The 13162-nt window shown below is 54.3% G+C and overlaps 2 protein-coding genes across 2 annotated transcripts; one reads left to right on the forward strand and one right to left on the reverse strand.

Moving 5' to 3' along the window:
• Positions 1–1648: 1648 nt before the first annotated feature.
• LRP88_01207 (sulfite reductase (NADPH) subunit beta) lies at positions 1649–6666 on the forward strand (the record flags this gene model as incomplete). Its single annotated transcript, XM_083237899.1, has 4 exons — positions 1649–1694; positions 1863–2011; positions 2201–6580; positions 6637–6666. 4 exons carry the CDS (start codon positions 1649–1651, stop codon positions 6664–6666), a joined length of 4605 nt encoding a protein of 1534 aa, XP_083106404.1.
• Positions 6667–7307: 641 nt separating this feature from the next.
• LRP88_01208 (chitin synthase class II) lies at positions 7308–10927 on the reverse strand (the record flags this gene model as incomplete). Its single annotated transcript, XM_083237900.1, has 3 exons — positions 7308–8473; positions 8530–10657; positions 10781–10927. 3 exons carry the CDS (start codon positions 10925–10927, stop codon positions 7308–7310), a joined length of 3441 nt encoding a protein of 1146 aa, XP_083106405.1.
• Between the last annotated feature and the right edge of the window lie 2235 nt (positions 10928–13162).

Consider the following 13162-nt stretch of genomic DNA (forward strand, 5'->3'; position numbering starts at 1 on the left):
CAGCGGCTGGTGAAGCGGCATTGCGTGATAGAACGGCCCCGGCAGATTGCGACGAGACGTCAGAGACACATGGCATCTCATAATTACTCATTGGATAAGCGCAGATCAGTGGGCTTGGCGGTGTTCTCTCACATTGACAAGGGTGTTGTCAACGGAATCTGGGTGAACATGCTTGGATCATGAACTGGCTGCATTGTAAGGGCGATGGACTAATGGGGAAATGGTAATACCTGTTTCATAATATAGGAAATCAAATAAACGTAGATACCAAGACTCTTCAGCAAGACATTTGTCTCGATGACATTCGTTTGAGATGGAACCGAAGTGCTCGTTTCCGTAGAGATGGATCTGGATGGAATAGGCAAGCTATTCCAGCCAATGGTAGCCAACCACTTAATCAATCAGTCAGCCTCATTGCGAATCTCCGTCCTCGGAACTTCCACTGGGGACGGGCCAGACGAGAACGGATAGGAAGTGGACCGAGGCCAAGTCGGAATTCTCCAAGGATTTACTCGGCCATTGATGGAATCGTTCGTTGTACAGATTGCGCGAGACGAGAGAAACAGCAGATGACCAATTCCTATGCAACTCTTCGTCTGTCTGCCGATGGTGTCATTCCCATGCTCTCCCCCAGGGCTCTGATGCCAAAGAACGCACAGCGGCCACCGGCCGGTTCTCGGAGGTACCCCTACTGGTTCGATGGTGCGTGACCTGGCTGTTTCGGGGTGGGCAGTTTTAGGCGACCAGCCAAGGAGCGAATTTGGCCTGCGCCTGCCTCTCATCATTTTTTCCTCGTCTTGCGCGGGTCGTCGGTGGCCCAACAGCGTGCCTCGAGCAGGAAGTCGGGGTGGGTCCTCCTATGTCATGTACCCCGGTACGTACTGGCTCCCACTGCCGGCGCTGGCGTGTGGGTGCTGATTGGCTCGACTCAGCACCTCGAGGCCGGTCAGCCAATGACAGGCCCGAGCGAAGCAAATCCGAGGCTCGCCATTTGTGGTCGGCGGTCGCGGAGCCGTGCGCCGGGTCTGGTTCTAGTGGAAGGCGCGACCCCGAGGCAACACCCCAAAGGGACCCCAATGAGCCCCGCCGTCCGGGGCATGGCATCCCGCTAATCGATCACGCAATCGAGGGTAAAGATTCATACAAGCAAATCTGCTGGTTGCTGCGTGGTCTCTGGTATGGTTTCTCAGTGCCTATTTGGCGCGTGCGGGGGGGTAAAATTCGTCGGCCGGGTGGGCAAGTGGAAAGGCAAAGAAAAAAAAAAGGCGTGCGAGCACAGGGAATGGAGCAAGCGAGGGGCCGAGCAAAGGAGGGGGGTCGCTCCAGTCAACAGACCTTCTTTTTCCCTTCTTCGGACGTTGTGCCAGAGGGAAGAAACCTTTTTCTAATCTCCAAGGAAAGGAAAGAAAACCACTCAAGATCCCCGGATCCCGCGTGAGCGAGACCGTCCCTGGGATATTTTTCTTCCTCCGTGCCTCTCCTTCCATCTTCCTTCTCTCCCACACATCCTCCCCTCCTCTCCGTGTGAAGCGCAAGCAGCTGTGTCTGCTCTGTCCATCCCAAGAATAAACATTCAGGACGGACAGGACATCCGAGCCTCGAATTAGAAACAACCGACGAGACGAAGACGAAGACGGAACGGGTCACAATGGACGCTGCTTCACAGCACCAGATCAAGACTCCTGAGGAGGCCGGTGAGTCTACCCTTCTTGTGCTTGGGAACCTCCAATGCGCTGGATGAGCTCGAGATCGCAAGACAAACCCCTCTTGATGCGCATATTCTACTCTCTCAGCGCAAAAAAGGCGGCATCAATTGCAATCAGCTGGGTGACAAGGACCAATTGGCTGACCTCTTCTCGCAGTGGCTCGAATCGCCTACCTCTCCAGCGATGTCATCGTCTCCGTCCAGCCCGCCATTGGCACCGAATCCGACTTCTCTGCCCACCTGAAGCGGTACGCAGGCCGCAAGGACAGCAGCCTGGTCGCCCAGAGCACTGATGCAGTTCCTGATGTAAGTCAGACACGCATGGAGAATCTACCCCTCCTTGAATACTTCTCCGAAAAATCCCCGACCTTATTTGGGCATACTGTGGGAGCCTCTTTCGGTATTGTCAAGACGTGGACACCATTGGGGCCCTCAGTTCCACAATTGGTGTGGGCAATGGCATGAGAATACACAGCTAACCGCCAAAACCTCCAGATCCTCCCCGTCCGACACAATGCCGACCCTCTTCTCTCAGTATACACTCCCATCCGAGCTGGCAAGCTCGTCTCCGTCACCACCACATCATCCATCCTCCTCCCCTCCGTCTCACACCTCTACAAGCTGGCCAACTACCCCGTTGTCCTCCACGTCTCCCTCCAGCCGCGGACATTTGCCGACTACTCTGTCATCACCGCTATCCGCAACTCAGGATGGACCTTTGTCCAGTCCGAGACCCTCCAGGAGGCCCAGGACATGGCTCTGACTGCCCATGCTTTGGCCATCCGCACCGGCAAGGGTGTCATCCACTTCTTTGCTCCCTCTACTTCTGAGAAGGACAAGCCCATTGATGTTGAGGACGCCGCAGTCATCCGCGACATTCTCGACATCGAGAGTGTGCGCCGATTCCAGGCTGGCATAACCACATCTTCGCAGTCCGGCATCTACGCCGATGATGGCCACATTGCCGTTTCTTCGGATCATGATGCGCCTGTCGTGACCGGCGCTGCTAACAGCGGCTCTCTTACTGTGCCCCCCAGTGCCAGCGCCTCCAAGGCTCCTTCAGCTGGAACTTCTGTCAAGTCTAGCCAAGACAGCGAGGCCAGCACTCCCGTTGCGCCCTCTTCCGTTGCCACCACTGTTGAGACCACCCCTCCCCAGGTCACCTCTGAGGACGTCTATAAGTGCGCCGCGCGCATCTGGGGCCAGATCAAGACTGCTCTTGGCCGAGAGTACAGCGCTTTCGAGTACTCTGGACCTCCCAATGCTGAGAACTGTCTCTTCATCTTCGGCTCTGATGCTGGCGCCTTCGCCCAGGCCATCGACGAGGCCAACCCCGACGAGATCTTCGCATCTGCCGCCATCCTCACTCCTCGCCTCTACCGACCTTGGATCGGCTCTAGACTCGTCGAGGCCATCCCTCGATCCATTAAGCGAATCGCTGTTCTGGAGCAGATCCACCGCAAGACCACCAAGTGGGGTCCTCTTCTGATCGATGTCCTGACCTCCGTCAAGAGCGGACCCGGTGGCGTCGAGACGATTGTTGGCCATCAGCTGGGCTACCTTGCCCCGGAGGTTGTGGTCCAGGCTCTGCGGGGTGTGCTCCAGAACCTCACTGCCGAGAAGCCTATCCAGAACCTCGAGGTTGGCAAGAAGAGTGCCTGGAAGGAGCCCACTGGCTACGACCTCAAGACTCCCCAGCTTGAGACCGCCTACACCAAGATCCTTGATCAGCTCTTTGGCAAGCGTGCGTACGTGGCCAACGCCATCAAGTCTGCTACCACCGGTCTTTCCCCTACCGTTGCTGCTAGCCCCGAGTTTGGCTTTGGCTCTCTGCTCGCTCGCAAGCAGCGCCGCAGCCAGTTCGTATCTCAGGTCAAGGATGCTGCTACCAACGGCAGCTTCATTACCGATGCTCCCAAGAGCTGGCTGGCTCGATGGGCTATGAACGCCGACGATGCCACCAAGTCGACAGAAATTGCCGATGATGTGATTGCCAGACTTGAGACTGATGGTTCTCCTCTCGCTGCTGAGCTCCTCTCTGCCAAGGGTCTCTTCCGCAAGGAGTCGCTCTGGTTGACTGGATCTGATGCCTGGTCTTACGATCTGGGTAACTCTGGTGTTCACCATGTTCTGGCCTCTGGCGAGAATGTCAACATGCTCATCATCGACTCTACCCCCTACTCCCAGAGGGCTACTGCCGACGCCAACCGCCGAAAGAAGGACATTGGCCTCTACGCCATGAACTTCGGAAACGTCTACGTCGCCTCTACTGCTGTCTACAGCTCCTACACCCAGGTCCTCCAGGCCCTGCTCGAGGCTGACAAGTTCGACGGCCCCTCCGTGGTCCTGGCTTACCTGCCTTACTTCGGTGAGACCGACTCTCCCCTGACTGTCCTCCAGGAGACCAAGAAGGCCGTCGACGCCGGCTACTGGCCTCTTTACCGCTGGAACCCCGACAACGAGAAGAAGGGCGAGCCCAACTTCTCTCTCGACTCTGAGCTCATCAAGCAAGAGCTCAAGAAGTTCTTGGCCCGCGACAACCAGCTCACCCAGCTTGCTGCCAAGGAGCCCAAGTTCGCTGCCGCCCTTGCCCAGGACTTTGGAACCGAGGTCCGAGCTCAGCAGAAGAGGAAGGCCAAGGACGCCTACAACCAGCTGCTTGAGGGTCTCCTGGGTGCTCCCCTGACTATTCTGTTTGCTTCCGATAACGGCAATGCTGGTACCGTGGCTAAGCGACTTGCTAACCGTGGTCGTGCTCGAGGCCTGAAGACAGCTGTCATGACCATGGAGGACTATCCTCTTGAGGATCTTCCCGCCGAGGAGAACATTGTATTTGTTACCTCTACTGCCGGTCAGGGTGAGTTCCCCCAGAACGGTCTGCCTTTCTGGGATGCCATCAAGGACAACACCGATCTCGACCTGGCTACCGTCAACTACTCCGTCTTTGGTCTGGGTGACAGCCACTACTGGCCTCGCAAGGAGGACAGGATCTACTACAACAAGCCTGCCAAGGATCTTGACCGGGTTCTGACCAACCTGGGTGCCAAGCACCTGGTCCCCATCGGTCTGGGAGACGACCAGGATCCCGATGGATTCCAGACTGGTTACCAGGAGTGGGAGCCCAAGATTTGGACCGCCCTCGGCGTGGACAACGTCGATGGCCTCCCTGAGGAGCCCCCACCTATCACCAACGAGGACATCAAGATTGCGTCCAACTACCTCCGTGGTACCATTGTGGAGGGTCTCAACGACACTTCCACTCTTGCTATCTCGGCCGCCGACCAGCAGCTTACCAAGTTCCACGGTACTTACATGCAGGACGACCGTGATATCCGAGACGAGCGCAAGGCTCAGGGTCTGGAGCCCGCCTACTCCTTCATGATCCGATGCCGACTTCCTGGTGGTATCTCGACGCCCAAGCAGTGGGTTCAGATGGACGACATCGCCAACGAGCTCGGCAACGAGACCATGAAGCTCACCACCCGACAGACCTTCCAGTTCCACGGTGTCGTCAAGAGCAAGCTCAAGCCCGCCATGCAGGCCATCAACCGTGCCCTGATGACTACCATCGCTGCTTGCGGTGACGTGAACCGAAATGTCATGTGCAGTTCGCTTCCCACCCAGTCCAAGTATCACCGCCAGGTGTTTGCTTGCTCGCAGCTCATCAGTGACCACCTCCTGCCCTCGACCACTGCTTACCACGAGATCTGGCTCACCGACGAGAACAACCAGAAGACCCAGGTTGCTGGCGACGCTGTCCAGGACTTTGAGCCCCTCTATGGTCCTACCTACCTGCCCCGAAAGTTCAAGATCACCATCGGTATCCCTCCCCACAACGACACCGATGTGTACGCCCACGATATCGGTCTGATCGCCATCAAGGGCGAGGATGGTAACCTGGCTGGTTTCAACGTTCTTGCCGGTGGTGGTATGGGTACTACCCACAACAACAAGAAGACGTATCCCCAGACTGGTCGCATGTTCGGTTTCTGCAAGACTGAGGATGTGCACATTGTCTGTGAGAAGATCATGCTCATCCAGCGTGACAACGGTGACCGCAAGAACCGAAAGCACGCCCGTCTCAAGTACACCATCGACGACATGACTGTGCCTGTCTTCCGTGGCAAGGTCGAGGAGCTCTGGGGCAAGAAGTTTGAGCCTGAGCGGCCGTTCGAGTTCAAGAGCAACGTCGACACTTTCGGCTGGCAGAAGGATGAGTTTGGCCTCAACCACTTCACCTTCTTCATCGAGAACGGCCGTATCGAGGATACTGCCGAGTTCCAGATGAAGACTGGTCTGCGCGAGATCGCCAAGGTCCACAAGGGCGAGTTCCGCCTTACTGGTAACCAGCATCTCATCCTCAGCAACGTCGCCGATGAGGACCTCCCCGCCATGAAGGAGCTCATGAAGAAGTACAAGCTCGACAACATCCAGTTCTCTGGTCTCCGCCTCAGCTCCTCCGCCTGTGTCGCCTTCCCCACTTGCGGTCTCGCCATGGCTGAGTCTGAGCGATACCTGCCCGTGCTCATCTCCAAGCTTGAGGCCTGCCTCGAGGAGAACGGTCTCCGCCAGGACTCCATTGTCATGCGTATGACGGGTTGCCCCAACGGTTGCGCTCGCCCCTGGTTGGCCGAGGTTGCCTTTGTCGGCAAGGCCTATGGTGCTTACAATATGTACCTGGGTGGTGGTTACCACGGCCAGCGTCTCAACAAGCTGTACCGCCAGAGCATTAAGGAGGATGAGATTCTCGCCATCATGAAGCCTCTCCTGAAGCAGTACGCCCTGGAACGACAGGAGGGTGAGCGCTTCGGTGACTTCTGCATCCGTACTGGCGTGATTGTGGCCACCACTGATGGCCAGAACTTCCACGATAACGTAAGTTGTTGACTCTGCTCTTGATACCAAGTATAATTGGCTAACAGTTGGAATAGATCCCTGAGGATGACGAAGATGAGGAATAAATGATGATCAAAGAATGACCACCATGATGAATTGGATATGGAAAAACAAAATGGGGGGATATTCAATGACGGATTGATATCATACTTTTTTGTCCTTATTTGCTTGCATAGCTTGACTTGGCCCGGCGCAATTTTGGAACCTACGCATTGATTACATGTAGGAATATCTTTTTTCAAGAACAAACATACAAGACTTTTCTGTGAATCATTATAGACTTGAACTTCATACATTGCTTCTTCTTACAGGTGTCTTCCTTCACCCATCCTCTCGACATCCTGTAAGGGGTATACTACAATAACGACAACTACTGTCTATCCGCATCACCCTTGCCTCCCAAACTCGAGCCACACCAAACAAAAATACCCAGACCCAAGACCAAGACTAGTAATTCCAACAAGAAGCCAGACCCTCCTTCAACAAAAACATTGTCCACAAGAAACTCGTAACAACATCATCATCTTTTTTCGAGAGAGCCTGTCTCGTACATCGATCGTTATTCTTTCAACAAAAAGCTGGGGATTGTTTTCGCCGTTCCATGCCCTTGTGCGCCTGACCACGCCGGATGTAAAGAACCCAATCTTTCAAATGCAAAAAAATCACACGCAAGAACCGCCTTGGTTCGTTCAGACATGAATGAAGATCAGCTTCGCAAGTTACTCGACACGCTGCTCATCTTGTCGTTGAACCGCTCCTTGAGGCCACCCATCCATCGGGGCGCCTTTAGACTCAACCGCACCCGGCCCTCCACAATCATGTTGATAACATTGAGGATGGCAAAGGTGGTAGAGCCGATGGCACGGAAGACGGCCAGGGAAGCGACAGACCAGAGGATGAAGCGTAGGTAGTAGTTCTCGCCAATGCCCTTGGCACTGTAAATCTCCGAGACAGCCATGCCGAGAATACCGTTGCAAATCATCCAGGTCAGCACCAGGTACGTACGGACACTCTTGTAGTAGTCTTCCTGCATCTGGGCTTCGCTCATGGGGGTTTCGGGAACTTCAAGTCGGTCACGAAGGTTGCGGAGGGCCTCATCGTAACCACTATCAATGTCGAGCTGCTCGCTGGGCATGTCCAGCTCGACGGTTTCACCCTTACCAACGGCACCACCAAGATCAGTTTTCATGACGTTGTCACCCTTGGTTCCCCAGGTGACATCGTGGGTATTGCAGAAGGCGTAGATCTGTAGCGTACAGATGTAACTGGGAAGCAGGACGAAGTACTGTGCTGACGAGGTGATCATGTGCCAAGGATCGAGGTATATGACCGACATGATAAAGTACATTCCCACGGTCGATAGGATGGATACGATGAGGTTGGTAAAGACGTTGTTACCCATCTCTATCTTATCGTCATCTGCCGTGAGCTGTCGAACAATGATGTAGATCGTAGCAAAAGTCGTGTAGACCATGATGACTCCATATATGATCATACTCGTGAGGTACAGTTTGTTAGAACCTTGGGGTCGATTGCCGAGGGACAGGATGAACTGCGTCGATATCAGGAGAACGCAAGCGTACCGCAGGATATGGAAGATGACAGTGCCGATGTTGTGTCCAAACGGATCGACTTTGGGGTCTGTTAGACCGCCCGCGACGAAGTAAAAGGTGAGGTAGAAGTTGGCCAGAGAGAAGAATGTGAAGAGAAGCTGGATGAACTGGTAGAAGAACTCGATGTGCAGAAGCACCTTGCGAGCCACAGTATGATCCGTGAGCCAGATTTGCTTGAAGTGGACGAGGGAGTAGACAGCGGCAAAGAAGGCACCGTTGAGCCATCGTCGACGCTGCGAGATTAGTTCCGAGACCGTGTCTATTTCAGAGTTAGTGTCATGGTGAATACAAAGGCATTGATAGGGGAGGGCTTACCAGGCACATCAGTCTCACCAGTACATCCCTTGACGTACTTCAAGACCCATCTCTCGCCTCGCTTGGCCACCAACTCCCAGCAAAGAATACGATCTTCAGCCAGATACATGTTGGCTGTGAAGACATCGGCGTGTTGTCCGTGCAACGTCTCACCCTTGAAATATTGGCTAAGGGGCCCATGTCCAGTCTCATCGTTCTGCAGCGCGTGGAAACGGTAGGCACTGAGGGCACCGGGAAGCACAGTAATGTAGCCAAAGACAGACTCGAGGGGCTTATCAAGAATGTTGGACATCTTGTACTCAAAGTTCTGGGACGCCACAAGGGGGTTCAGGAAGTTGGCACCCATTCTGCCCTTCATGGCCTTGATCTCTCCACAAGCGCCGGCAACATTCGAGTCGGTATCAAAGGCCTTCCAGAGATGGTAGAGCGAGGTGCCGCCAGGACGAGTACCGACATCCAGTAGAATACAGACGTTGGGATTAAGAGCCTTGCCAAAGGCATTAAAGAACCATCGGTGCGAGTTGAGCTTGCGCTGGTTCTTTTCCTTCAGACAGAAGATCATCTGGCAAGGAACAATACCCTTCTCGGCACCCTTGAACTTGAGATCGGAATCGAGAGAGACCTGGGTCGTGTATTCGTACACGTGAGCCTGAACGGCTCGGTTGTTGACAAAGTTCTTTGCGATACCGTGCTGATAGACACCCATGGCAGCAAGGGCGTCGAGAGTACGAGGGTGAATCTTTTCACGACCATCTGAGACGATACAGACCACAATCTTCTGCCACCCTGTCTCACCCCAGGTACGGGATCGAGATCGGGAGCAGAAATGTGAGATGTTCTTCATGACGGCGTGCATGGTGCGGGTGAAGCCGATCTCATCTTCGTTGTACATGGTGATACAGATGAACAGCTCAGTCTCTCGGAGAGTCTTTCCGATCGACTGTCGCAACTTATACCCTCTCTCGACAAAGTCGTCGGGGTCGCATGTAACTGCTGTGTATCGCATATGGGTGAATTCAACCTCGCCTCGCCGTGGCAAGAAACTGTAGAGAATGGTGGGGATCTTGCACTCCAGCACCAGCTCACCGTTGATGAGCTGCACTTCCTTCCTGGACATTTGGGGTGCGCGGACACCTCTTCGTTCCTGGGCGCCATCCGGAGCCGGGCCATAGTGCTCAAACTTGTCGTAGTCTGAATGTGTCTCGTGTAGTGTACTTTGAGAATCGGATGAAAGGTATGAGCCCCGGTCCACCGGATGAGGCCTCGCGTCGCTGAGGTCTGATTCGGGTCCAAACACATCGTCATCTATATCGCTATGCAGAGGAATAGATACCGTCGCATCGTCTGCAAAAGGCGGGATATTTCTGGAGTTGTTGTTTGAGAAGAGCGGCGCTGGAGGAAGCGGCCGCCGTGGGCTACCGCCATATCTAGAAGAAGGGGTCCCCGGTCGAGGACTTCCATTGAGATCAGACGGCTCATACATGCCGTTTGATGGAGGAGGTCTCGAGAAGTCGGACCTTGTGAAATCCGACATGCGTGATGAGGGTGTCCATGGTCGTTGAGGTGAGCCATCGTTCATGTGCATTCCGTACGGGATGTAGGAAGAGTCGGGGGGTGGCATCTGTGGCGCATCGTTGAAGATAGAGCCGGATCTCGATGACCGGACGCTGGGCTGGTAGTTGAGGTTTCGTGGACTTCGAAGACTGGGAAGTTTCTCATGTGAGCGGGCGTTCTGGACGGATCTCAATCGGCTGTGTGGCCGTGGTGGTACGGGGGGAGTCTGGTCTCGGCCATCACGCTGTTCCTTGTGCTGTCTGCGTCGCTCGCTGATTCCCTCAGGGATCTCTGGGAGATCCCGGGGCATGTCTGGCATGTCTACGAATGCAACTCGCATGCTGTTCTTGCTCTTTTTGCTCTGCAGCTTTGCAGAAAGTCCTCCAGACATTGCATCGCGGGGCAGCAGGGACTGTGATTCGGCCACGCTGAGGGAGTAGGCTGGAGGTAGAGGGAGAGGAGATACACGGTCACGTTCCTCGTTTGAAGTATCCTTCTCGAGGTCATCCAGGTGCTCGGGGTATGACCCGGACACCTGCTTGCCCTTGTCTGAAGACATACTGCGCTGAAGAACCTGAGGAGACAGTGGTGATAAGGTCGCGACTAGCGGTGAAGAGGAAGAGGGCGTTGTCTTTGGGGATAAAGCAGAGGAAGCAGGAGGAGAGGAAGGCGTTTGTTTTGATGGAGAGGGTGGTACATACTCGTGAGCGTCGTAAGGTTCTTCCACAGAGGTCAAAAGTCTCATCGCAGCGGGACTATGGCCGGTGGGCGTGTGATTAAGTTCATCGTCATCGTACGGCGGGAGGCTGTAGTCGGGCGGGCGTTGGGGCGTGTTTGGGTCCATGGCGGTTGACTCGGAGGTTGATTCGAAGGCTGGAATGTGGACGCGGGTAGTTGCAAGAGGACGGGGGATTCGAGATTGGCGATTGGAGGCCCAAAGCGAGGATGTTTGGGAGGCGACAGGCGTTTCCTCGACGGCCTACGCCGTAGGGAACGAGAAGAGTGACCGGATTCTCCTGGGAAGGACTCCTCAATCAAAGATTGAACTTGCTGGATAGAGTTTCGAGGTGTCGTCGGGCGCGTAGTATATTGAAACCTTGATCTACACAAGGTGTTGGGTTGCAGTTTGAGAGTGCAAGTGTGGGTGAAGCTCGCACAAAGAATGCAGCTCGGGCATGCAACACAGAATTGTCGAGCGAGAGTCGGGACGAAGGAGTTGAAGAGAGACAAAGAGCGGAGCAGCACGCAATGAAAGCTGCCACCTTCCCTTTTTCCACGAGGCGTCGCACAGTAGCACGGAGCGAGCGGATATGATTGCGGATATGGATTTGGTGGTGGGGGGGATGATAGCTTGGGGAGGAAGCTTGGGTCATCCCAAACAAACGGTTACGTAGTACTGTTGACCCAGCAACGGACCATTTGGGACATGTCTGGCACGCCCAGTCTCACAGACTCCCAGTCGCATTGTTTCGGTGGCCGGGGAGGAAGCGCCACTCTCTGTTGGATGGACGATGATGACTGGCTACTCCATCATGACTGCCTGGGCGAGACCCTGGTGGATTTGTTGATGGTGGAGGTCGAGTTTTAATTGCCTGCATCCCAAACTTCTTCAGCGTCGGGAGTTTGAGGCTCAGCTGAGTGACATACCCTAAGCCTTTGTTGAACATGGAGCCAAGTTGTTCCGCGATGAATTCACTTGCTCAATCGCAATTTGAAGCTTCATCAGACTGGCCGTTTCTTTCTCAACGGAAGTAACTATTTTTGTTCTTCGTGATGGCCTCCTGCCATGGCCGCCACGTAATATTTACATGCAAGCGCTGGCGGCCTTCCTTAGCGCCTTACTGTGGATAACTTCCTTTCCCCAGTCATGATCGCCGACGGACAAGCATTCAACGGTCGTCAACAGCCCGTGAACGCTAGGACTGAGCTTGGCCTCGCCTGCAAAGGCGACGTGTGCTCTCGTTGTGACAAGTCAAGTGCTGAAAGGGTTAACCTGGTCTGACTCCCTTCAATTAATCTGATCCCCTGGCCAAAGGCACAGACGCTGATGAACCAGACGTTTTGTCAGCGGGGTGGACCGGCCGGACCCTTGCATGGGCTGCATCATGAGCATTCCTTGAGCCCTGGCAAGTCTGACACTCGGGGGAAGAGAGATCCCGCTTTCACCGTGCGAAGGTGAGTCGTACCTGGCCGATTCTGCAGTAGCTACCTCGGATACGGATACGGATGTGTCGTCCTCTCGCCGTTCTCGTACATACATGGATAATGCACAGCCCCGAGTCACAACATTACCCTACAGCAACCGCAGTTTGTCTACCGAATTCATGAACAATTATGCTTCTTCTACACGTCTGAAAGCCCGTACAGTCAAATCTATTTCTCAAAGAAGAGAAAATATGACAGCCGTCACGCGTGGCTCATTGAAAGTCAAATCCTATCACCTGCCTCACCGAAAACTTGCTGTTAGAAAGGATCCAGTCAACAGCCGACCAACATCCTTTCTAAACAAAGGGTTTTGATTTCGGTCGATACTGAGCTGCGCCGCATAGGTAGTTGCAAAAGCAATGGAAAGATGGCCATGCATCAATGGAGCCGATGCCCAACTTAGACACCATTGGAAATGGGACAGCGAGCCATCGAAAGCCATTTGAAATGTCAAACGGTTCACTTTCTCGAGGGACAGACGTTTTGAACGTCACCCTGGCATAAAGACACGGACAAGAAGTCACTCATTATGAGGCAGAATAGAGCCAACGCTATGCATCCATGTTCCCGGATCGAGTGTTCATCCTGTTCGATGATGTCTGGGCCAACCCGACGACTCGTCCTCCAGGGAGCAACATAGAGGATGAATAGGGGCGGAGCATGTGCGGTTGTTCAAGGACCCCCTACATTGAAACTCATATCCCGCATATACCAAGTTAACCTTGTCGGCCTCTTTCCCCATGGGGTGCCGAGTTACAAGTCAATAATGCGCATGTTTGAAGTTAACCCACACTCAGAGACCACTCTTCACGTCAGGCTGCAGCCTCAGAAAGCCTCCCAGTTACGGAATGACGTTGTTAGACCTGAACATACT

This window comes from Fusarium phalaenopsidis (genome assembly GCF_050370095.1).
Source record: "Fusarium phalaenopsidis strain FUZ10S chromosome Unknown contig_32278, whole genome shotgun sequence".
NCBI classification, from domain to species: domain Eukaryota; kingdom Fungi; phylum Ascomycota; class Sordariomycetes; order Hypocreales; family Nectriaceae; genus Fusarium; species Fusarium phalaenopsidis.